The following is a 25296-nucleotide window of genomic DNA, read 5'->3' as shown; positions in this document are numbered from 1 at the left end:
CCACACCGGCCAGATTAAACTGGGAGAAACACATCACGCAGCATCCGTGGGGGGAATGGACAGATCATGTTTGAGTCGAGACCGATTCAGAAATTGTATTGGGGGGGGGGGGGGGGGGGGGGAGAAAGCTGGACGAGAGAGATGGGAGCGACCCACCATCCCGTGGTAGCAGTGCCCCTCTGACCACAGCACAGTAACGGACACTTCAGCCAACAATGTCCGTGCCCAACATGATGCCAAGAACTTCACTGATCGCCCTCCAGATAACCCATATCCTGCTATTCCCTGCATATCCATGTGCCTATCCCAAAGGTCTTTTAAATCCCACTATCGTATCTGCTTCCACCATCACCCATGTCATACTGTTCCAGGCACACACCAACAGATTTTCCCCGCCAATCTCCTTTAAACTTCACCCTTAAAGCTGTGCCCTCTAGTTTTTCCTTGTTTCCACCTTGGGGGAAAAGGATTCCGATTGTCTACCCTATAGATGCCTCTCGTGATTTTATACATCCGATACCGCCCCACCGATCCTTGCCTCTCCCCCAACCACCAGCAGGCAGGGGCTGGCCGTCAACTCACCTGGATTCCATGCCAAGAGTCTCCACCCGAAACGTCACCTATCCGTGTTACCTTGAGACGCTCGCTGCCCGACCAGCTGAGTTACTACGCCACTCGTGTCCTCTTGTGTATTTACCAGTAACGGCAGTTTGTTTCTACTGCTGTACAAAGATAATCCCTTACTCAGTCATAGCGGAAAAGTGGCAATACCGGACGGACACCATTCCTCACCCCACAAGGCCCATTTAAACGAGGGTTCACTGCATAGAAACTATGAGGGGCAGAGGTAGGGTAGGAGGACCTTTTTCTCAGGTGGGGAATATCAAATATTAGAGGACTTTAAGGCGAGAGAGGCAAGATTTAAAGGAGACGAAACCAAGTGGGACCCGTTGGGTCCCATCCCCTCAGCACGCAGTTGCGGGGGTGGGGGGGTTGGTTGGTGGGCGGTCTGCGGCGTCACACACACTAACCCCCCCCCCCCGCACACACACTAAATACCCCCCCCTGATATTATAACTCGAGAAATATAGCATTACATTTTCAGATAAGGCGATTTTGGACTCCACGGGAAAAATGTCTACTGGAATATGTAAAGATTTTAGTTAACGCGTTGTTTTTTCGCAAAGATGTGATAATACACAAACACATCCACATACAAGATCAAACTTTTAGTTATATAGATGTGTGGGGGCAACGTCTATTTTTACACAGAACATGGTGCTGGTTGATGCAGATACAATAGTGGCGTTTAAGAGACTTTTGGATAGGCACATGGATATGGTCACGGGGAGAAGCTACAAACTCCGTACAGACTTCACCCGTGGTCAGGATGGAAGCTGGGTTCCTGGCGCTGTGAGGCAGCAACTCTACCGCTGTGCCACCCTTGTGCTGCACTGTTCCATCTACTATTGTAGCAACACCTGTAATGGTGCTACCAGAAGCAATTAGAACTGGTTCACATAACCAGATGCAAAGTAGATTTACGAGGATGTTGCCAGGACTCGAGGGCCTGAGCTACAGGGAGAGGTTGAGCAGGCTGAGACTATTCCTTGGAGCGCACGTGAATGAGGGGTGATCTTATAGACGTGTACAAAATCATGAGAGGAATAGATCGGGTAAATCCAGAGTCTCTTGCCCAGAGCAGTGGAATCAAGAACTAGAGGACATAGGTTTAAGGTGCGGGGGGAAGTATTTAATAGGACCCTGAGGGGTAACATTTTCACACAAAGGGTGGAGGGTGTATGGAACAAACTGCCAGAGGGGACAGTTGACGCGAATAGTATTACAACACTTACGATACATTTAGACAGGTACATGGATAGGACAGGTTTGGAGGGAATGTTCCCGATGTTGGGGGAGTCCAGAACCAGGGGCCATAGGGTTAAGGGTTAAGCCATTTAGAACGGAGATGAGGAAACACTTTTTCTCACAGAGAGTGGTGAGTCTGCGGAATTCTCTGCCTCAGAGGGCGGTGGAGGCCGGTTCTCTGGACACTTTCAAGAGAGAGCTAGATAGGGCTCTTAAAAATAGTCAGGGGATAGGGGATATGGGGAGAAGGCAGGAACGGGGTATTGATTGTGGATGATCAGCCATGGTCACATTGAATGGCGGTGCTGGCTCGAAGGGCCAAATGGCCTACTCCTGCACCTAGTGTCTATTGATATGGGCCAAATGCAGGCAGATGGGACTAGTGTAGATGGTACATGTTGTTCGGTGTGGGCAAGTTGGGCCAAAGGGCCTGTTTCCACGCTGTATCACTAGACAATAGGTGCAGGAGTAGGCCATTCGGCCCCTCAAGCCAGCACCACCATTCAATGTGATCATGTCTGATCATCCACAATCACTCTGTGTGCTAAGGGAAAAGACGAGTCTGCAGAGTTGGGGATAAGACTGGACATGATCTCAGGCAAACAGCTGAATGGTCTAAATTGTTTAACATGTCTTGGGTTTGTTTTGTTCATTTTCCCCACGAGCCCCAGAATAGTTTGGATTCTAAAGTAGCCATAATGAAAGATAATTACACGATTGAGAATTTGATATCTTGTTCAATTCATTCTTTATAACAAATAAGGCAACGGTATCAATTATTGTCCACCACAACTGCCTCTCCAAAGGAAGGTGCAGTTTGTGGGAACAATTTGCTCAGCAAATGACAGCTGGAATCAACCAGGGCTGATTGAAACAGTGCAGCTTCCAAAACACAAGAGAGGGGAACAGTACAGAAGACATCATCCCCCCCTCCCCACCCCACCAAAGAACTGAAGCTGAGATAAAATCATGTTGACATTAACTCTGTCTGAACAATGATGTGGTTGTGCTTGCCGGAAGTGAAGCTTGGTGTGTCCGTGGGCCAGTGGTCGTGGTGTGTGCTGTGTTCCCCTCACTCCACCCTGGCACTCTTGGGGTTGCTCCCTGCCTGGTCCTCCACCTCCACCGCTGCTGCTGGTGCTGCCGCAGGCACCTTCGCCCCTTTCCTCTTCAGCCCTTTCATCTTCCTGGTCTGCAGCTTAGCGAGATCTTGCTTCTCCATGTGGATGCGACCATAGCTGGTCCCAAATACGTCCCGGGACAGGTTCTTCTTCTTCTTGGCCTAGAGTGAAAGATGTCACAACTCAATCACAGCAAAGACTGGCCCCTTTCCACACTAGCCCCAACCCTCCTCAGCAGCGACTGACAACCTGAGTGGCACAGCACGGAAACACAGAGCGGTCTTGACCTATCTACCACCCACCGCATTGGAGACCCTTGCACTGTCTTTTATTTTACAGTTTAATTTATTGTCATGTGCACAGTGAAAAGCTTACGGTTTAGTTTACAGATACAGCACGGAAACAGGCCCTTCAGCCCACTGAGTCTGCTCCGACCAGTCCCCACACACTAACACTACCCTGCACACACTAGGGACAATTTACAATCTTTACCAAAGACAATTAACCTACAAATCTGTACATCTTTGGAGTGTGGGAGGAAACCAGAGCACCTGGAGAAAACCCACGTGGTCACGGGGAGAAGGTACAAACTCCGTACAGGCAGGATCGAACCTGTGTCTCTGGCGCTGTAAGGCAGCAACTCTACCGCTGCGCCACTGTGTTAACCAGTCAGCAGAAAGACAATACATGATTACAATCATGTCATTCACAGTGTAGATACTGTGACGAATAAACTTGACTTGACGACTTGATACATGATAAAGGGAATAACATGAATAACATTTAGTGGAAAATAAAGTTGGATCAAAGATAGTCGGAGAGTCACCAATGAGGTAGTTGAGGACTGCTCTCTGGATGTTGGAAGGATGGTTCAGTCATCTGATAACAGCTTGGACTTTATCTTGCACTAAATGTTATTCCCTTTATCCTGTGGACGGTTCGATTGTAATCATGTATTGTCTTTCACCTGACCCATGTGGTCACAGGGAGAACGTGCAAACTCCACAAAGACAGCACCCGAGGTCAGGATCAAACCTGGGTCTGTGGCACCGTGAGGCAGCAGCTCTACCAGCTGCGCAGCCCAAGATGTTACCACAATAATACAGTGTCTATTGGACAAAAGAGGGAAGGAATTTGACTTGCTGCGATCACAAAACATTGTTTCTCAGAATCAATTTAAATTGACTAAAGTTACATGTAAGTTAAAGTAATAACTTTCAGTTTAGTTTAGACATACAGCACGGAAACAAGCCCTGTGGCCCACCGAGACTTCACTGACCATTGATCAATCCTGTCCTTGTTCTATCCTCTACACGAGGGACAATGAACCTACAAACCTGCACGTCTTTGGGATGTGGTTGTAAATCAGAGCACCCGGAGAAAACCCATGTAGTCACAGTGAGAACGGGCAAACTCCGTACAGGCAGAACCCGTAGTCAGGATCGAACCTGGGTCTCAGGCACTGTGAGGCAGCAACTCTACTGCTGTGCCACCGTGCCACAACTAATATGCAGCACATGCCTGGTGCCTTAACTCACATGATCTGCTGATCTCACCTTCAGGGACTTTGGTTGTTGCAGGGATTTCTTATAGAGGTCGTCGGATGCCAAGTGGGTTCTCTTCAGCACAAAGTCAAAGGAAGGTCCCATTTCTTCCAGCTCTATCCGGGGTATTCTGCACCCAGATTTCTTCATCAGCACTCTGTGGATAAAGCAGACCCAAAAACATCACCTCTTACCCAGAGTAGGCAAATCGAGAAACAGAGGACAAACGTTCAAGGCGAGAGAGGGAAAGATTCATTAGGAACATGAGGGGAAAACTTGTTTTTACATTGTACGTGGAACGAGCTGTTGGAGGAGGTAGTTTGGTTTAGTTGAGTTTATAGTCACGTGTACCGAGGTACAGGGAAAAGCTTCAGTTGCATGCTAACCAGTCAGCGGAAAGACAATACATGATCACAATCGAGCCGTCCACAGTGTACAGATACATGATTAAGGGAATAACGTTTGGTGAAAGTTAAATCCAGTAAAGTTCAAACAAAGATAGTCCGAGGGTCTCCAATGAGGTAGATAGTAGTTCAGGACCACTCTCTGGTTGTGGTAGGATGGTTCAGTTTCCTGATAACAGCTGGGAAGAAACTGTCCCTGAATCTGGAGGAGTGCGTTTTCACACTTCTGTACCTTCTCTGCAATTTCTTGCGGTCTTGGATGGAGCTGTTTCCAAACCGTGCTGTGATGCATCTCGATAAAATGCTTTCTACGGTGCATCTGTAGAAGTTGATGAGAGTTGTAGGGGCCTCCACTGCCCTCTGAGGCAGAGAAATCCCCAGACTCACAACTCTGTGTTAAAAAGTGTTTCCTCATCTCCGTTCTAAATAGCTTACTCCTTATTCTTAAACTGTGGAACCTGGTTCTGGACTCCCCCAACATCGGGAACATGTTTCCTATCCAACACCATTTCCCACCTAATGTAGATTTCCTTCAGTTCCTCCGTCACCCCAGGGCTTGGAGGGCCCTCTGCTGGCAGCCTTCAGATTTGCAGGAAAAACACAAAGTGCTGGAGCACTTCTGCAATACAGAATCAGACCCAATATAAAATGTATCAGCAATTGGCTAAAGTAATCGAGTGAGGCATTAAGAGCAAAGAAGAAAAGGATTTTGATCCCATGACAAAATGATCATCGACCTGAAGTGTGAAGTTTCTCTTTCCACAGATGCTGCCCGACCCAATGAATTTTTGCAGCATTTCATTTCAGATTTAGTGTTTGCTATTTTTCTGATTGTCACCCCATCAGACTGCATTGTATTTAAATTCACTTTCAGTGTAGTTGGCTTCAGGAAGATCTACTGTCATTAAATAATGTAGTTGTGAACACTAACGCCTTTGGACTATTCGGACTGTAAATGCCTATCTCACCAGGGACTAACTCTACTGAACGTTTTTCCTTCCATTATTTATTATGTAAAGGTATATGTGTGTTATGATTGTGTTTATAGTTTGTTTGGTTGTTTGTCTTTTTGCACAAAAGTCCGCGAGCATTGCCACTTTCATTTCACTGCACATCTCGTATGTGTATGTGACAAATAAACTTGACTTGACGACTTGACTTGATCGGACATTGCTGGCTTTACCTTCCACTAAAACCTATTCCCTTGTCATGTATCTGTACACTGTAAATGGCTCGATTGTAATCATGCCTGGTCTTTCCGCTGACTGGTTAGCATGTGACAAAAGCTGTTCACTGTACCTCGGGACAATAAACAGGTGACAATGAACCAAACTAACAGTCTGTGCCTAAAGCTGTTTAAGAATCTCCTCATGGATGTAAAGTTAGACTGAGCACTGACTTAGTGCCCGGCATCAGAGTCTAGAGATCACCTTCGGTAGGCTGCACGGTGGCACAGTGACAGTTGCTGCCTCGTGGCGCCAGAGTCCCGGGCTTGATCCTGGCAACGGGCGCTGTCTGTACGGAGTTTGTACCTTCTCCCTGTGACCACGTGGGTTTCGTCCGGGTGCTCCGGTTTCCTCCCACCCTCCAAAGACGTGCAGGTTTTAAGGTTAATTGGTGTGTGTAAATTGCCCCAAATGTGTAAAGGTGCCAAACTGGGATAACATAGAACTAGTATAGACGGGTGATCGCTGGTCGGCACAGAGTCGTTGGGCCGAAGGGCCTCTTCCATGCTGTATCAGTAAACTAAACCAGACCTTTGATATACAAGGACAGAAACATTCTGCATCAAACTCACTTGTAGCTTCGCATGAAGATCTTTCCTGCTAAAGCTGTAAAATGCAAAACGATTTCCAGTCCTCCCAAACGAATGTTTGACACTGTGGGCCCTCGAAAGAAATCTATGAAGGACAGATTTCAACGACCATTTTAGAACAAAAGCAACAGCAGATCAACTAGAAAATGTTAAACATTACTAGTTGTAATAAAAAACATAATATTGACTTCACTTCCTGCGTGTTGCGTGCACAGCCTAAAGTTGTAACACAACTTGTTCTGTTTGATCTTCTGTTTGTGCACGCCAGGTTGATTGCATCCGTTGAAACAGGGTGGACCACGTGAAGGTTGCAAGCTCCCAGCCCATAATATTGACTGACACTCTCTTAGTGACAGGTCCCATTCCTTCCTAGAGCCAGGGTTCACCTCCACCCCATTGTAGACACTGGACTTTGTCTGTGGAACTGATGCACTACAATGCTGAAAATTATATTCTACACTCTGTATCTTCCCTGCTGCTCTACCTATTGTACTGGAGTTTGTCTTGATTGTATTTCTGTATGGTATATGGATTGGGTAGCCTGCAGAACAAGCTTTTCATTGTTCCTTGGTGCATGTGGCAATAATAAAGCTAAAAATACTGTATTTCCACGTGTCTATCCAAAAGTCTTATAAATAGAAACATAGAAAGTGCAGGAGTAGGCCATTTGGCCCTTCGAGATCATTCAATATGATCATGGCTGATCATCTAATATCAGTACCTCTTTACTGTTTTTTCCCCATATCCCTTGATGTTGTTAGCCCTAAGAGCTAAATCTAACTCTCTCTTGAAAAAATCCAGTGGATTGGCCTCCACTGCCTTCTGTGGCAGAGAATTCCACAAATTCACAACTATCTGGGTGAAAAAGTGTTTCCTCATCTCAGTCCTAAATGGCCCACCTCTTATTCTTAAACTGTGACCCCTGGTTCTGGACTCCCCCAACATCGGGAACATGTTTCCTGCATCCACCCTGTCCAATCCTTTAAGAATTGTATATGTTTGTGTAAGATCCAAATGCCACTATTGTTTCTCCTTCCACCACTATCCCCAGCAACATGGTCCAGGCAGTCAGGCATTCCACTCTGCAAGGCAGATGTACAAGGGGACTCACATCTCACATTCACCCAGGCAATCTCAGCTAGTTCATTCCATCTCAAATATCATATTTACATGGGGAAACTTACCAATAAGAAGGTTTTTCAGTCTTTTATGATTATTGTCCAATTCGAATAAATCTCCAGCAAACACCAACATAGGTTTGGAACCCTCTGCCGACTTGCTATTCTGTGGAACATAAAAGATTCATGTATTTCTGGCATTATCACTTCTACTGCTGGTTCCGAAAGCTCAAAGAGAAACTGACACGACTTCTGTTAGACACAAGGAACCGCAGATGCTAGCACCTTGAACAAAACACAATGTGCTGGAGGAACTCAGTGGGTCAGGCAGCATCTGTCGAGGCAATGGACAGGCAATGTTTTGGGGTGGGAATGAAGATGCCGTTACATTTATTTCTGTCATTGGTAAAAAGTGCTGAAAAATGCTTGGGTTCAGTAAGTTGTTGTCACCCAGGGCAAAACTCTGTTCTCTCAACAGGATATATCCGGGAATAAACGTGAAGGTTACAGTAAAAATAAAACAAAGTACTCAAAGTACTCCGAGAAATGATCCTGATCAAAACGTCACCTGTCCATTCCTTCCACACATAGAAACATAGAACATAGATGCTGCCTGACCCCTCCAGCACTTTATTCTTTACTTATATTATAGTTATTGAGCCAGTGTGGAAACAGGCCCTTCGGCCCAACTTGCCCACACCGCCCAACATGCCCCATCTACACTAGTCCCACCTACCTGTGTTTGCTCCATATCCCTCTAAACTTGTCCTATCCATGCAACTTACCTTAAAATCACTTAAACCATGGAACTTTTCAATTCCCAGCTCAATCATATCTAGAATGTGGTAATCAAACATTCGGCCTGCAAAGAGGGAAGAATTAATTAATTGCCTTTAGAAACATTTCATTGGGATAACAGAAAATAAACACACGTTAAACACACATTTAATAAGATTATCTTGTAAACCAAACAATTGAAACACTGCATCTCAAACAGCTAGTCAATGTAATGGAGACTGCTTTGTAGGAAGGAACTACAGATGCAGGTTTAAACTGAAGATAGACATAAAAGGCTTAAATAACTCAGTGGGTCGGACAGCATCTCTGAAGAAATGTAACAGGTGATGTTTCGGGTCCATGCACCTGTGTCGACCTGAAACATCACCTATTCCTTTGCTCCAGAGTTGCTGTCTGACCCGCTGAGTTACTCCAGCTTTATGTCTATCCAATGGACACTATTATTTGTATCTTCCCTTCGGATTAAATAAACCATTAATCAAAACCAGAGTTTGTGCAGAACTTTCCCAAAATAAAACAAATGGGTGCAGGAAAGTTACCAGTAATAGAACTTATATTCAATAAATACAAATACATAGTACTGGAGGTGAACTTACATAACACATCTGAAAATGACACTTTAATTTAACGAAAAAATAATTGAAGGATCAGTTCAGTTAATGAAACATCTTCACGTGGGAGCTTGAATTAATATTCAACTGCCTCTACGATTTATAAATCCTGCCCATGGTCTCTAGTTCATTTATAAATATTGTACGGCAGTGTAAACACGCTTTGTCTTGAGTCATAGAGTGTGGAAACAGGACCTTCGGCCCAACGTCCACACCGACCAACATGCCCCATCCACACTAGTCCCACCTGCCTGTGTTTAGTCCATATCCCTCTAAACCTGTCCTATCCATGCACCTGTCAAAATGTTTCTTAAGCGTTGCTCTGGTACCTGCCTCAACTACCTCCTCCGGCAGCTTGCTTCAGATATTCACCACCCTTTGTATAAAAAAAGTAACACCATCAGTTGCTATTAAATCTTCCCCCCCCTCACCTTAAACCTGGTTCTCAGTTCCCCAACCCTGGGCACAAGACTATGTCCGTCTACACGATCCATTCCTCCTGAATTCAATCATTTTGTTGGCAGTTTTTCCCCAGTTAATAAATAAATGTAAAAGCTGCTTCAGAGATATTTAACACGTGACATTACTGTTGTCAGGTTTTCTAAATGACATTTGTGAGGCCGCTGTCCTAGGAGAGAATACCTTTAGCCTCTTGACGTAAGCATAAAAGATGAGCTCACTGAAAAACACACGATTGTGAGGTGGTTTCAGCTTGAAATTAGAGGACAGTGTCTCATGATATGGAGTCAAACACTTAACAAGAGAGGAAGCTGAATTTCTTCTCCAGAGGATTGTGAAGTTAGGATCATTAATTTTATGTTTTTGAACTATTATTGTTTGTCTTCATGTGAATGTGTGTTTATGTATATAAGTAAGTAAGTTTATTGGCCAAGTATTCACATACAAGGAATTTGCCTTGGTGCTCCGCCCACAAGTAACAACATGATGTACAGTGACAGTTACGAATGACTCAGAAAACACTAAACATTAATAATAATAAAACATTAATGATAAAACACCATTGATCAAGCATGTGAACCAACAAAATACAAAACAATATATATGTGTGTTCAAGAAGGAACTGCAGATGCTGGAAGATCGAAGGTACACAAAAATGCTGGAGAATGTATATCGTGTGTGTGTTTTTATACCCACACATACACCTTTTTTCCTTGTCTATTATATGTCTATATTGTTTACAGTGTACTGTTTACATATTGTTTTGTGCTGCTGCAAGAAATAATCTCATTGTTCTATCTGGAACACACAACACTAAAACACTCTTGGACCTTGGGAATCCCTATAACACAGAGTGTTTTGTATGTTCAAGGCTGAGGTAACTAGATTTACCCACCACCCATACCTGCCTGGGTCAGGACCCTCTGTGTGACAAAGTTGACCCTTAGTTTCCTATTCAATCTTTTACCTGACAATCCATCATATGGCTTTTGGAACTACAAATCACAAATGCACAGGTGCCCTGTCCATTATACCAAGAAACGTGAGCACATTTGACAAACATGATCTTCATTTTCATAAAACCATTTTGATTTGAGTTGACTATATTTCTAAAAGTCTATTTAGTGCAGCTTTAGATTAGAGATACAGCACAGAAACAGGCCCTTCGGCCCACCGAGTCCGCACCGACCAGTGATCCCCGCACACTGACACTATCGTACACACTCTAGGGACAATTTTTACACTTATACCAAGCCAATTAACCTACAAACCTGTGCGTCTTTGGAATGCGGAAGGAAACCGAAGATTGCGGAGAAAACCCACGCAGGTCACGGGGAGAACGTACAAACTCCGTACAGACAGCACCCGTAGTCAGGATGCAACCCAGGTCTCTGGCATTGTAAGGCTTTACGCTATGCTACTGTGCCACCATCTCTAAACGTTTCCCCATGATTATAGACTCTAGCTTCTACCCAGCACCAGATACATGTGATTCACAAGTTATATAAAACATCTTACTGATGCAAGAGACTACAGACGGTGAAATCTTGAGCACAAGGCTAAGTATTAGAGAAACTCGGCGGGTCAGGCAGCATCTGTAGAGGGTGTTCAAGAAGGAACTGCAGATGCTGGAAGATCGAAGGTACACAAAAATGCTGGAGAAACTCAGCGGGTGCAGCAGCATCTATGGAGCGAAGGAAATAGGCAACGTTTCGGGCCAAAACCCTTCTTCATTTGTAGAGGGAATGGACAAGTGAGGCTTTGGGTCAGGACCCTTCTTCAGACATCTGTAATCTTACCTATTATCAAATTGTGTGGTCGTTTCTTATTGTGAGAACCAAACATGAACAAAGAACAATCTGACTTCTTTGAAAAGAATTCCTGTGAATACAGAGAGAAGAGGAAAAACAACCGTTAGAAATTTCACCTCAAAATAGACCAATAACCCTGGTGTGTTTCTCCCCAATCTAGGTTAGATAAAAGGACAGATCATAGAATAGTACAGCACAAGAACAGGCCCTTCGGCCCACAATGTCTATGCCAAACATGTTGCCAAGACCATCTCTTACCTGCCTACACATAACACATATTCCCGTACATCCATGTGCCCATCCAAGACTCTTCAATGCCACAATGGTACCTGTCTCCGGCTCCACACCTGGCACCCACCACCCTCTGTGTAAAGAACCCAAAGGGAAGTGCGCAAACCACAGACAGCACCCGAGGTCAGGATCAAACTGTGGACTCTGGCGGGCGGTGCGAGGCATATTAGGGACAACTTTCTCTGCACCTCTACATGACATCTTCCTCATGGTGGTGGGGGGCGGGGGAGGGGGCTAGCACCTGCAGTTGCAACTACATCCATCTCTAACTCCTTCACTCCCATCACTTCACTACTGAGCAACAAAACATGCAAAATGGAGAGTCAAAATGCTCTTCAAGATGAACTGGGGTCTCCATAAAAAACAACTAAATAAACAGAGGAGTCTAACAGTATGAAATAGTATCGTCCACTCACCACCGAGGTCTGATCTTCAAAGGGGCGGGTGATATTTTTCCTGGTTAAAAATAAGAGTTTACATTTTTTAAGAAAAACAGATTTCAATCGCACATTTTTCATTTTAGTGGGCAAAGCATGGTTACTAAATCATAGTTTTGTTAAATCTGTATTTATACAGCAATGTTGCACAATGTGCTACAATGCTGAGAACTATATTCTGCACTCTGTATCTTCCCCTTTGTTCTACCTATTGTACTTGAGTTTGATTTGATTCAGGTAAAGTGTTATCTGATCCTTTAGGATAGCATTAAATGCAAATCTTTTCACTCTACACATGACAACAATAAACCTAAACTTCTCATAATATTTGAAGTGCCGCACCTCATTAAACCTATCATGAAACAAATGGTCTGAAGAAGGGTCTCGACCCGAAACGTCACTTTTCCTTCACTCCATAGAGTTTCTCCAGCATTTTTGTCTACCTTCGATTTTTCCAGCATCTGCAGTTCTTTCTTAAACAAAACATCATGAAACATATGTTCAAGAAGGAACTGCAGATGCTGGAAGATCGAAGGTACACGAAAATGCTGGAGAAATGGGAGGAGACAGCTTGAGGGTTAAGGAAGGGGTGGACACAGCAAAGGCTAGCAAAATTGGGCGCCAGCCCTTGCTGTCTCCTCCCCTTCTTTAACCCTCGAGCTGTCTCCTCCAATCCCCCCGCCCTCGGGCTCCTCCTCCTCCCTTTTTCCTTCCTTCTCCCCCCCACCCCCCATCAGTCTGAAGAAGGGTTTTGGCCCGAAACGTCGCCTATTTCCTTTGCTCCATAGATGCTGCTGCACCCGCTGAGTTTCTCCAGCATCATGAAACATAGAAACATAGAAATTTGGTGCAGGAGTAGGCCATTCGGCCCTTCGAGCCTGCACCGCCATTCAATATGATCATGGCTGATCATCCAACTCAGTATCCTGTACTTACCTTCTCTCCATACCCCCTGATCCCTTTAGCCACAAGGGCCACATCTAACTCCCTCTTAAATATAGCCAATGAACTGGCCTCGACTACCCTCTGCGGCAGAGAGTTCCAGAGATTCACCACTCTCTGTGTGAAAAAAGTTCTTCTCATCTCGGTTTTAAAGGATTTCCCCCTTATCCTTAAGCTGTGACCCCTTGTCCTGGACTTCTCCAACATCGGGAGTAATCTTCCTGCATCTAGCCTGTCCAACCCCTTAAGAATTTTGTAAGTTTCTATAAGATCCCCTCTCAATCTCCTAAATTCTAGAGAGTATAAACATATGATTAGTTTAAACCAATCTGCTTCTTGTTGAGTAGGAACTGCAGAATCTGGTTTAAACCCAAGATTGACACAAAAAGCTGGAGTAACTCAGCGGGTGAGGCAGCATCTCTGGGGAAAAGGAATAGGTGACGTTTCGGGTCGAAACCCTTCTTCACACTGAGAGCCTGGGGAAAGGGGTGAGGGAAACAAGAGATATAGACGGTGATATAGAACAAATGAATGAAAGATATACAAAGAAGAAACAATACAAGAGCGGATGTTGCAGAACCACCGTCGGAGAGAGGAGAAAACCGCTTTTCTCCGAGAGGGGAGAATTTAGGTATGTATTCAGGAGATTTTGCAGTGGAGCAGACAAAATGTGTAGGAAGGAACTGCAGATGCAGGTTTAAACCGAAGATAGACACAAAAAGCTGGCAGAGGGAGAAATACCAACCAGATCAATTGAGTGTTTTATTTAGTTTATTGTCACGTGTACCAAGGTGCAGTGAAAAGCTTTAAAACCTACAGCACCTGGTACATCCAGGCTGTCTCTCATCCAAGTAGTAACCAGGGCTGAGCCTGCTTAGCTCTGAGATCAGATGAGATTAGACGTTTTCCGGATAGTATTGCCATAGGCTGTTTTAAACATAGAAACATAGATGCAGGAGTAGGCCATTCGGCCCCTCGAGCCAGCTGATCATCCAAATCATCAGTACACCGTTCCTGCTTTTTCCCAATATCCCTTGATTCCGTTAGCCCTAAGAGCTAAATCTAACTCTCTCTTGAAAACATCCAGTGAATTGGCCTCCACTGCTTTCTGTGGCAGAGAATTCCACAAATTCGCAACTCTCTGGGTGAAGAAATTTTTCCTCATCTGCGTCCTAAATGGCCGACACCTTATTCTTAAATTGTGACCCCTGGTTCTGGACTCCCCCAACATCAGGAACATTTTTCTTGCATCTAGCCTGTCCAATCCTTTACGAATTGTATACGTTTCGATAAGAAACCCTCTCATCCTTCTAAATTCCAGTGAATACAAGCTCAGTCGAACCATTCTTTCATCATATGTCTGTCCCGCCATCCCGGGGATTAACCTGATGAACCAACGCTGCACTCCCACAATAGCACGAATGTCCTTCCTCAAATTAGCAGACTAAAATTGCACACAATACTCCAGGTGTGTTCTCACTAGGGCCCCTGTACAACTGCAGTAGGACCTCCTTGCTCCTACACGCAAATCCTCTTGCAATGAAGGCCAACATGCCATTAGCTTTCTTCACTGCTTGCTGTACCTGCACGCTTACTTTCAGTGACTGATGAACAAGCACACCCAGGTGTTTTTGCGTGAATGATCCTGTATGATAATATATTACCTCTGAAGGCCGTAGCCTTGATGGTGCAGCAATGCAGTATACAGCCCAGGTCCACAAGCTTCCTGTATATCAAATGATCCATTTGTATCCACAATGTCCGTGTCAATCATGATGCCAATTAAATTGATCTGCTTTACTTACACATGATCCATATCCCCCCCCATATCCATCCATGTGCCTATCAAAAACCTCATGAATGCCATTATCGTATCTGCCTCCACCATCACCCCTGGCAGTGTGCTCCACGTACAACCACTCTCTGTGTAACATCTCCTCTCACCATAAAGCTATGCCCTCTAGTCTTTGACATTTCCACCCTGGGAAATGCGTTCCGGCCGTCTATTCTATCGATGCCTCTTGAAATGTTAAGCCCCTGTCCCACTTAGGAGACCTAAACAGCAACCCCTGGTGACCTTGCCTGCCATCATCAAGGTGGAGGTGACCTGCAACCTCCTACCACCTCCCACGCATATGTTGAAAACCTTCCGTGACTATGAAGAAATCCGGCTTTGACTAGACCCGCGACTAAAAAATGATCGATTTTTAAAATGGCAACCTATTTTTAGTTTTTAATCATGATGAAAAAATAGCAGCAACCTAGACGAAGCCTTGACCACGCAGAAACCACTTTTGACCATTAGGGAGAGTGACCAAAAACCTCCGGTGACCTCATGGAAACCTTGGGAGGTGGGCAAGGTCACCGGAGGTTGCTGTTTAGGTCTCCTAAGTGGGACAGGGGCTTAATATACTTCCATCAGGTCTATTCTCTTTAGTCAGAGGACAGTGAATCGGTGGAGTTCGGCCACAGAAGGCTGCGGAGACCAAGTCAATGGATATTTTTACGGCAGAGATAGATGGATTCTCGATTTGTACAGGCGTCAGGGATTATGGGGAGAAGGCAGGAGAATGAGGTTTAGGGAGAGATCGATCAGCTGATTGAATGGCAGAGTCGACTTGATGGGCCAAATGGCCTAATTCTGCTATTACAGCTTAGGAACTCCCCTCAGCCTCAGAGTTTGAAACTCACTAGGGGAAAGACATGAATCTTGAAAGCCACTTCCCACATTTTTACTGCATAGCCAGCACAAACTATAGCAGCAGTAATCTTGAGACAACGCAGGTTGTTAATAAAACTGACTTACTTATTAATATATAAAGATACTTACTTCTTATATAGAACAGCATTTGGCTTCTTTAAAGAATACTGCAAAACATAAGCAAGATGGTTCATAATAGTGTAGGTAAAATTGCTAATGTTGAATTTAAAGCTCCAGCCTTAATCTTTATTCATAGATCACAACAGTTGCTTTAGTTCCTGCATCAATTGTACACTTCGAAAATCTTTTTGATTGATTGCATGGAAACAGGCCCTTCAGCCCATTGAGTCCATGCCGGCCATTGATCACCCGTTCACATTAGTTTAATGATATCCCACTTTCTCATCCACTCCCTACACACTAGGGGCAATTTACAGAGGGCCAACTAACCTACAAACCCGCACGTCTTTGGGACGTGGGAGGAAATCGGAGCACCCGGAGGAAACCCATGTGGTCACAGTGAGAACGTGCAAGCCGACAGCAGCTGAGGTCAGGATTGAACCCAGGTCTCTGGTGCAATGAGGCAGCAGCTCCACCAGCTGAGTCATTTACGATGTCCAATAAGTTACATTTTCGGGGGGGGACTTCTAGAGGGGGTTTCAACTGTGCTCTCGTAGTTTTGTCCGGATAAAGGGGAGGATCACCAGTTGCGAGAAAAATCGATGGTGAACCTGTACATCAATGCAACATTGTCACATTGATAAACACACATGGAGAATAATATTCCTTTGTTCCATTGTGTGGGAAGGAACTGCATATGTTAGTTTAAACCAAAAATAGACACAAAAAGCTGGGTAGACAAAAATGCTGGAGAAACTCAGCGGGTGAGGCAGCTTCTATGGAGCGAAGAAATAGGTGACGTTTCGGGTCGAGACCCGAAACGTCACCTATTTCTTCCCTCCATAGATACTGCCTCACCCGCTGAGTTTCTCCAGCATTTTTGTCTACCTTCGATTTTTCCAGCATCTGCAGTTCTCTGTTGAACACAAAAAGCTGGAGTAACTTAGCGGATCAGACAGCATCTCTGGAGAAAAGGAACAGGTGACGTTTTTGAAGAAGGGTCCTGACCCGAAACGTCACCTATTCCTTTTCTCCAGAGATGCTGTCTGACCCACTGAGATACTCCAGCTTTTGGTGTCTATCTTCCTTTGTTCCATTGTTGGCACACAAGACAATTGAACATACACGACTCTTAAAATGTTGCTAATCTGCACTGGCATTTCACTCTGTACTCACTATGTTTTTCAAAGCTTCAGTCACTGTTTCACTCGTGTTTCCTCCTTTTATAAGCATGGCATTCTTGGTATTCTCCAGAAGTTTGGGATCTCTCTTCTCAATAAATCTCTTTGCCCGTTTGGTCTTGGGCTTGCTTCAGTTCAGCAATGTAAAGGAAAACAACAAGTTATTAATGCACTTACATATTAGAAACATTAAGAGATCCCTTCATTTTGCCACCAAATCGTAGAACATAGAAGAGTCCAGCACATGAACAGGCCATTCAGCCCACAATGTCTGTGCCGAACATGATGTCAAGACCAACTCTTATCTGCCTGTACGTGATCCATGTGTCCATCTAAATGCCACTGTCGTATCTACCTCCACCACCACACCTCTCTGTATCAAATAACTTACCCTACACATCTCCTTTAAACCCGAGACACAAGGAACATGAGATGTTGGTTTTAAAAAAGAGACGGCAAGTGCTGGAGTTACTCCCAGTGCTGGTGTGAATAGAAATCCAGGGATGGGTAATTGACGAGGATTGGGCAGTAGATATTGTCTATGTGGATTATAGTGAGGCAATTGATAAAGTGAGTATAGCTTGAAGGTGCAAGGGGCAAACTATAAGATGTGGGGCAAGCTTTGGTTTTACTCTAGAGTGGCGAGTGCCTGGATCACACTTCTAGAGGTAGTAGTGGAAGCAGATACCATAATGAAGTTCAGGAGGCTTTTAGATCGGCAAGTGGATATGCAGGGAATTGAGAGACATGGATCACAAGCGGCCAGAGATTAGATTAATAGCATCAAATCTGGCATGGAAATTGTGGGCCGAAGGGTCTATTCTGGTGGGCCTCATCAGCCACAATGCCGACTCTGCCTACAGAGAGGAGGTACAACAACTTATCAGCTGGTGTGACATCAATAACCTTCAACTCAATGTTAATAAAACAAAAGAAATGACTGTGGACTTCAGGAAGAAACAGACAGCACACACCCCACTCACCATCAATGGCAGTGCAGTGGAGTCTGTGAAAAGCACCAAGTTCCTGGGAGTGCACATCACAGATGATCAGACATGGTCCACCAATACCATCTCCCTAGTCAAGAAAGCTCAGCAACGCCTCCACTTCCTTCGACGGATGAGGAGAGCCAACCTCCCCCCTTCTGCCCTCGCCACTTTTTACAGGGGTGCCATTGAGAGCATTCTTACCAGCAGTCTCTCAGTCTGGTAAGGCAGTTGCTCTGCTGCTGACCAGAAGGCCCTACAGAGAGTGGTGAGGACAGCGGAGAAGATCACCAGATCACCCCAACCTGCAATCCAGGACTTATACCCATCTCGCTGTCACAAGGGAGCAACCAATATCATCAAAGACACCACCCACCCAGCACACAAACTGTTCACTCTCCTACCATCTGGCAAGCGCTACCGCAGCATGCGGAGCAAAACCACCAGATTCAAAAACAGCTTTTTCCCCTCAGGCCATCAGACTACTCAACACACTCAAGAAAATCCCATGAACATTTAACTTTAACTCAATGTCTGCAGTATGCTATTTGCACTTTTCTATATTGCACCTTTTATTATTGCACTTTAATAACATACCTCAAAATTTTACTACAGTCTGGCACACTGTGAATATTTTAAATAATGTATATTGTCTATCTTATTGGTATATTGTCTGTCTGTGTTATAAATATTACTTGCACATTTGGAGTATGGGGAAACGCAATTTCAATCCAATTTATTTGAATTGACAATAAAGTTTACTTTGAACTTTGAACTTGTGCTGTTCTATTGTGTGCAGTTTTAGTCTCCAAATTTGAGGAAGGACATTCTTGCTATTGAGGGAGTGCAGCGTATGTTTACAAGGTTAATTCCCGGGATGGAGGGACTGTCATATGCTGAGAGAATGGAGCGGCTGGGCTTGTATACACTGGAATTTAGAAGGATGAGAGGGTATCTTATTGAAACAGATAGGATTATTAGTCTGAAGAAGGGTTTCGTCCCAAAACGTCGCCTATTTCCTTCGCTCCATAGATGCTGCTGCACCGGCTGAGTTTCTCCAGCATTTTTGTGTACCTATGATTTTTAAAGGATTGGACACGCTAGAGGCAGGAAACATGTTCTCGATGTTGGGGGAGTCCAGAACCAGGGGCCACACAGTTTAAGAATAAGGGGTAGGCCATTTAGAACGGAGACGAGGAAACACTTTTTCACACAGAGAGTAGTGAGTCTGTGGAATTCTTTACCGCAGAAGGCAGTGGAGGCCAATTCTCGGGATCAAGAGAGAGTTAGATAGAGCTCTTAAAGATAGTGGAGTTAGGTGATATGGGGAGAAGGAAGGAACGGGGTACTGATTGTGGATGATCAGCCTTGATCACATTGAATGGTAGCGCTGGCTCGAAGGACCGAATGGCCTACTCCTGCACTTTTTGTCTATTGACGGAGGAATGCAGGCTGACAAGCTGGTGATGGGGGAAAGGGTTTTAGATACACGGGTCACTGGGATCGCTTCTGGGTCAGTTGGGACCTGTAAACAAGGTCTGAGAGCATCTAAACAGGGAAAGGAAAGACAGCCTTCCAAGGAGGTTTGCTAACACTACTCAGGATGATTCATATGGCAGAACGTGGCTGGCTGCGCAACAGATGCACACAAAAATATAGAAGTCAAGACCTTATTCCCTGTAGTGCAGGAGGATGTGATCTTACAGAGGTGTATAAAATCATGAGGGGAAGAGATCGAACGGGTAAACGCACGGAGTCTTTTACCCAGAGTAGAGGAATCAAGAACCAGGACATCATTGGAAAGGGTGCAGAGATTTACAAGGACATTGTTAGGACTAGATGTCCTGAGCTACAGGGTGAGGTTGAGTAGGCTGGGACTCTATTCCATGGAGCGCAGGAGGATGAGGGGTGATCTTATAGACGTGTATAAAATCATGAGAGGAATAGGGTGATTTCACGAAAGGTCACTGGAGCGTAGATCCGCACCCACGTGACCGAAAATCTCAAGTGGAGGACATGCTAGACATCCGGTACATGTTAGTGGATGGGAAAACACGCACTTTCACACCCGTTAAAACAATGGAAAACGGCCAGGAGAGAGGGGGGGGGGAGGGAGAGGGACAGAGGGACAGAGCAGGCGGTGCGTGAGTCCCAGCGGCGGAGGAAGGCTGCGGTCTCCCCGCCCGGGACTAGGCCCGGTCTCCCCGGCAACGGGCGGCGGCGGACGGACACTCACGTGACCCTGTCGAGCTGCGTCATGACCGCGGCCGCCGCGTGGCTGCAACCAACTGCCGGCAACGGTCGCCGGTCCCGGCCTGGAGGAGGAAGCTGTGGCGCCACTTCCTGTCCCGGGGCCGGAAATGGTGACTGTTCCCCGCAGGGAGCGGGGCGAGCGGAGGGCAGCAGCGTCACTTCCTGCAGCCAGGGCCGGAAGTCATTGATCATTCGGCATCATGGCGTCCATGGAACAACTACAGCTGGCGCTGCGGTTACAAGGATTGCTGCTTGAAGCGGCCTTGCTACTGTTAGATAAACCGGGCCCGAGTACAAGAAGGAAGGCGAAGAAGCCCAGGAAGAGGTCTGTGTGCGCGAGGTCCTTGTTCCTGAGGAGAAACAGGTTGGGTGAGTATGAGACGATGATGGCCGAGCTCCAGCAAGGGGAGGAGGAGGAGGAGGCGGCCTTCACACACTTCACCAGGCTGCCCCCTCACCTGTTTCACCAGATGAAGACACGAGTCGCTCCTCTCCTCCACACCTCCATCAGGGAGCCACTGGAACCAGGGCTGCGTTTGGCCATCACCCTCCGCTACCTGGCGACAGGTGAATCCTACCACAGCCTCTCCTACAGCTTCCGTCTGTCCCACAACACCATCAGCAAAGTTGTCCTGGACACCTGCCAGGCCATCGCCAAGGCATATGAAGACAAAGTCATGGACTGCCCCAGTACACCGGATGAGTGGAGGAGAGTGGCGCACGGCTTTCAAACCAGATGGAACTGCCTGCACACATGTGGGGCAGTGGGCGGCACGCATGTGGCCATCCGCTGTCCACCCAAGGAAGGTTCTATGTACTTTAACTACAAGAAGTTCCATTCCAGCATACTCCTTGCTGTGGTGGATGCAAACTACAACTTCCTGTATGTGGCTGTGGGCACACCTGGCAGTGTCTCAGATGGAGGGATCTGGAGTGAGACCTCCCTTGGGCAAGCACTGGAAGAAGGAAGAGCAGGCTTTCCTGATCCAGAACCTCTGCCAGGAGAAGACAACCCTAACATCCCCTACGCATTGGTTGGTGATGACGCCTTCCCACTCAGGTCATGGATGATGAAGCCATACCTTCACAGGCAGATATCAGGAGAGCAGAGGATCTTCAACAACAGGCTGTCCAGGGCTAGGAGGGTGGTGGAAAACGCCTTTGGCATCCTTGCTAGCAGATTCAGATGCTTGCTGACCACAATGGAGCAGGAGCCCGAGAATGTGCAGACCATTGTCTACGCTGCATGCGTCCTCCACAACCTGATCCGCACCAAAAGTGCACTAGCAGCAGCCATGGCAGAGGGTGACACGGTGGACACCCAGACGGGAAACATCACACCAGGCTCATGGAGAGCTGGAGGTCAGGCTGCACCGATGGTGGGACTGGAGAGATTGCCTGGAAACACCTCCAACAAGAGAGCCAAGATGCAGAGAGAACATCTCTGCGCTTACTACAACTCCGAACTGGGCAGTGTACCATGGCAGAACGAAGTGTGCTGAAGATCAGCGGCAAACATCCCACACCACAAACAAAGGACCACCACCACAGGATGCCTTTTTTCAGGGCCACCCACATCCTCCCAAAATAGTTTAATTTGAAAAGCAGTCAAATGCTCGTGTTTGTATTCCTTTTATTGATCACATTATATGAAAAAAATTGCATTTCAATGCAGTGCAATGTTTGAGTGTGTCTTATTGATCAAAATATATGAGAATTTATATATGTGAAATCAATGCAATGATTAACGATACTGAGAAATTTAAGAAAGAAATGCAGATGCTGGAAATTCGAAGGTAGCCAAATGCTGGAGAAACTCAGCGGGTGAGGCAGCATCTATGGAGCGAAGGAATAGGTGACGTTTCGGGTCTCGACCCTTCCTCAGTCTGATGTTATTTAACACCAACATTAAAAATAATATCGTATTGAAAAACAACAATAAGTTTAACAAGAAAGATTTACCTTTATCAAAAATAACCCAGGAAGGGGCAAGGGGTGTGAATAACTGGGGGGATGGGGGGAGGGGGGGTGTGTGAATAACCCGGGGGTGGAGGGGGCGGGGTTGTGAATGACCCAGAGGGGGGGGGGGGGGGGGGGGGGGTGTGCTGCCTTTTTTAAACTGGGGTTGCCGCATTTGCCGTTTCTTCTCCGTGTCTCCCCGTCTAACAGGTCCCCTTCTTGTTCCCTGCTGAAATCATATGGTTTGGTGATCATTCTCCTCTTCTTCATCTCCACTGAGGCGCCAGTGTCCTCAGCAAAATCAGAATCCCAATCATCAGCAGCAGCAGCAGCTTTCGAAAATGTGGCCCTGTGGTGTGGGGTGGTGCTGTGGCCACGAACCCCCTCCATGGGTCTCCTCCTCCTGGACCTCAATCTGCAGGGGATATGGGGAGAAGGCAGGACCGGGGTACTGATTGGGGATGACCAGCTATGATCACATTGAATGGTGGTGCTGGCTCGAAGGGCTGAATGGTCTACTCCTGCACCTGTTGTCTATTGTGGCCAACCGATAGAGAGAAGTAGAGTGTGTGTTAAATACACGTTTAGTGTGGCCACTCTGCCTACGGCCATACTAGCCTGAACACGCCCGATTCCGTCTGACCTCGGAAGCTAGGCAGGCTCAGGCCTGGTTAGTACTTGGATGGGAGACTGCCTGGGAATACCAGGTGCCGTAGGCTTTTTTTCCCCTCTCCCACCACCAGGGGACACTCTGTCTCTCACTCACTCTCGCTATCTCTTTAACTCTCCTCCTCCATATTTTCTTTTTCCTTTCAAGCGCACAAGCAAACACACTCACACACTTACCTACAAACTATCGCCACACTAACACACACATGCACACACACACACACACACCTGGTGCATGCATGTGAAGAAGGGTCCCAAGCCGAAAGGTCACCTATCCATGTTCTCCACAGATGCTGCCTGACCCGCTGAGTTACGTCAACTATCCAGCACTCTGAAACTCTGTGAAACGTCACCTATCCATGTTCACCTATCCATCTGTGAAACGTCTCCATGTTCACAGATGCTGCCTGACCCGCTGAGTTACTCCAGCACTCTGTGAAACGTCACCTATCCATGTTCTCCACAGATGCTGCCTGACCCGCTGAGTTACTCCAACACTCTGTGTTATGCTGAGGATTGCAGCATCTGTTATTCCTTCTTTCCCCACTAATGAGTGTAGTTTAGTTTTGAGATAGAGCGCGGGCGGAAACAGGCCCTTCGGCCCACCGAGTCGGCATCCACCAGTGGTCCCCGCACACTAACACTATCCTATACACACCAGGGACGATTTACACGGGTTTGCAGCCTGTGTGGAGGGTGGGCGCTGGCTCCGGCTCCCCGAGGGCCAGGGACCGTCGGCTGTGCCTCTCGCCGTGTCCTGTGACTCAGTTGGCCCAACCGACAGAGTGCGTGTGTAAAATGCAGGTCAAGTGTGGGCACTCTGTGCCTACGGCCATACTAGCCTGAACACGCCAGATACCGTCTGATCTCTCGGGGTCTTTTACATCAAGATGGCTAACTAATCTATCCTCATTACACGGTACCCAGTCTAGGATGGCCTGCCCTCTAATCGGGTCCTCTACAATTTGGTTTAAAAACCCATCCCGTATACATTCCTCAGCACTGTTACCAATTTGGTTAGCCCAATCTATATGTAGATTAAAGTCGCCCATGATAACTCCTGTACATTTGCTACACGCATCCCTAATTTCCTGCTTGATGCTATCCTCAAACTCCCGGCTGCTGTTTGGTGGTCTGTATACAACTCCAACAAGTGTTTTCTGCCCTTGGCTATTTTGCAGTTCTACCCATACCGATTCCAGAGTATCTAAACTAATGTCTATTCTTGCTATTGTATTGACCTCCTCTTTAACTGCCTCCTCTTCCTTTCTGTCCAGTCTTCCTGATTATTGAATATTCAGCTCCCATCCTTGGTCACCCTGGAGCCATGTTCTCCGTAATCCCAACTATATCATATCTCTTAACTACTAACTGCGCATTCAATTCATCCACCTCATTACGAATGCTTCTCGCATCTCACTTCCCTTTGTGCAGTATTACTGGAAGAGAGAAGGTGGGTGACGGTGAGAAACATAGAAAATAGGTGCAGGAGTAGGCCATTCGGCCCCTCGAGCCTGCACCGCCATTCAATATGATCATGGCTGATCAATATGATCATGGCTGATCAGGGATGGAAACATGGAATGCAAAGGTCCCCGGGTGTTGTACCTCTTGAGAACAGGTTCACCCACTTAGAAGGGACAAAAGACATTAACACACTGAGCGGCGCACTGGCTTGTGAAGCAAAAAGTGCTGTTGAGCCAAAACCAAAGAGGCTGACGTCGGGCAACGCCGTGGTAGTTGGAGACTCCATTGTGTGAGGTACGGACAGGGGTTTCTGCGGCAACAGACGGGATTCGAGGATGGTGTGCTGCCTCCCTGGTGCCAGGATCCAGGATGTCACGGACAGACTGCAGAAAATACTCAAGGGAGTGCAGCGTAGGTTCACGAGATTGATCCCTGGGATGGCGGAACTGTCATGAGGAAAAGATTGAAAAGACTAGGCTTGTATTCACTGGAGTTTAGAAGGATGAGGGGGTGTCTTATAGAAACATATAAAGTTATAAAAGGACTGGACAAGCTAGATGCAGGAAAAATGTTCCCAATGTTGGGCGAATCCAGAACCAAGGGCCACAGTCTTAGAATAAAGGGGAGGTCATTTAAGACTGAGGTGAGAAAAAACGTTTTCACCGAGAGAGTTGTGAATTTGTGGAATTCCCTGCCACAGAGGGCAGTGGAGGCCAAGTCACTGGATGGATTTAAGAGA

General features: G+C 46.3%; 1 protein-coding gene and 1 non-coding gene across 2 annotated transcripts; one reads left to right on the top strand and one right to left on the bottom strand.

Annotated features, from left to right (window-relative positions):
- Positions 1 to 2600: 2600 nt before the first annotated feature.
- rpf2 (ribosome production factor 2 homolog) lies at positions 2601 to 20654 on the bottom strand. Its single transcript, XM_055631709.1, has 10 exons — positions 20446 to 20654; positions 17219 to 17351; positions 16052 to 16089; positions 12259 to 12298; positions 11540 to 11621; positions 8658 to 8734; positions 7939 to 8038; positions 6737 to 6839; positions 4547 to 4691; positions 2601 to 3151 (listed from the first exon to the last, which is right to left on the bottom strand). Exons 1-10 carry the CDS (start codon positions 20652 to 20654, stop codon positions 2942 to 2944), a joined length of 1137 nt encoding a protein of 378 aa, XP_055487684.1. The 3' UTR covers positions 2601 to 2941.
- Positions 20655 to 23021: 2367 nt separating this feature from the next.
- Positions 23022 to 23140, top strand: LOC129694971 (5S ribosomal RNA). Its single transcript, XR_008723089.1, has one exon. It is a non-coding gene; the product is annotated as a 5S ribosomal RNA (ribosomal RNA).
- Positions 23141 to 25296: the final 2156 nt, after the last annotated feature.

The sequence above is a fragment of the Leucoraja erinacea genome, unplaced genomic scaffold, assembly GCF_028641065.1.
Source record: "Leucoraja erinacea ecotype New England unplaced genomic scaffold, Leri_hhj_1 Leri_87S, whole genome shotgun sequence".
Classification (NCBI taxonomy): domain Eukaryota; kingdom Metazoa; phylum Chordata; class Chondrichthyes; order Rajiformes; family Rajidae; genus Leucoraja; species Leucoraja erinaceus.
This window is presented reverse-complemented; position numbering and strand designations above follow the sequence as displayed.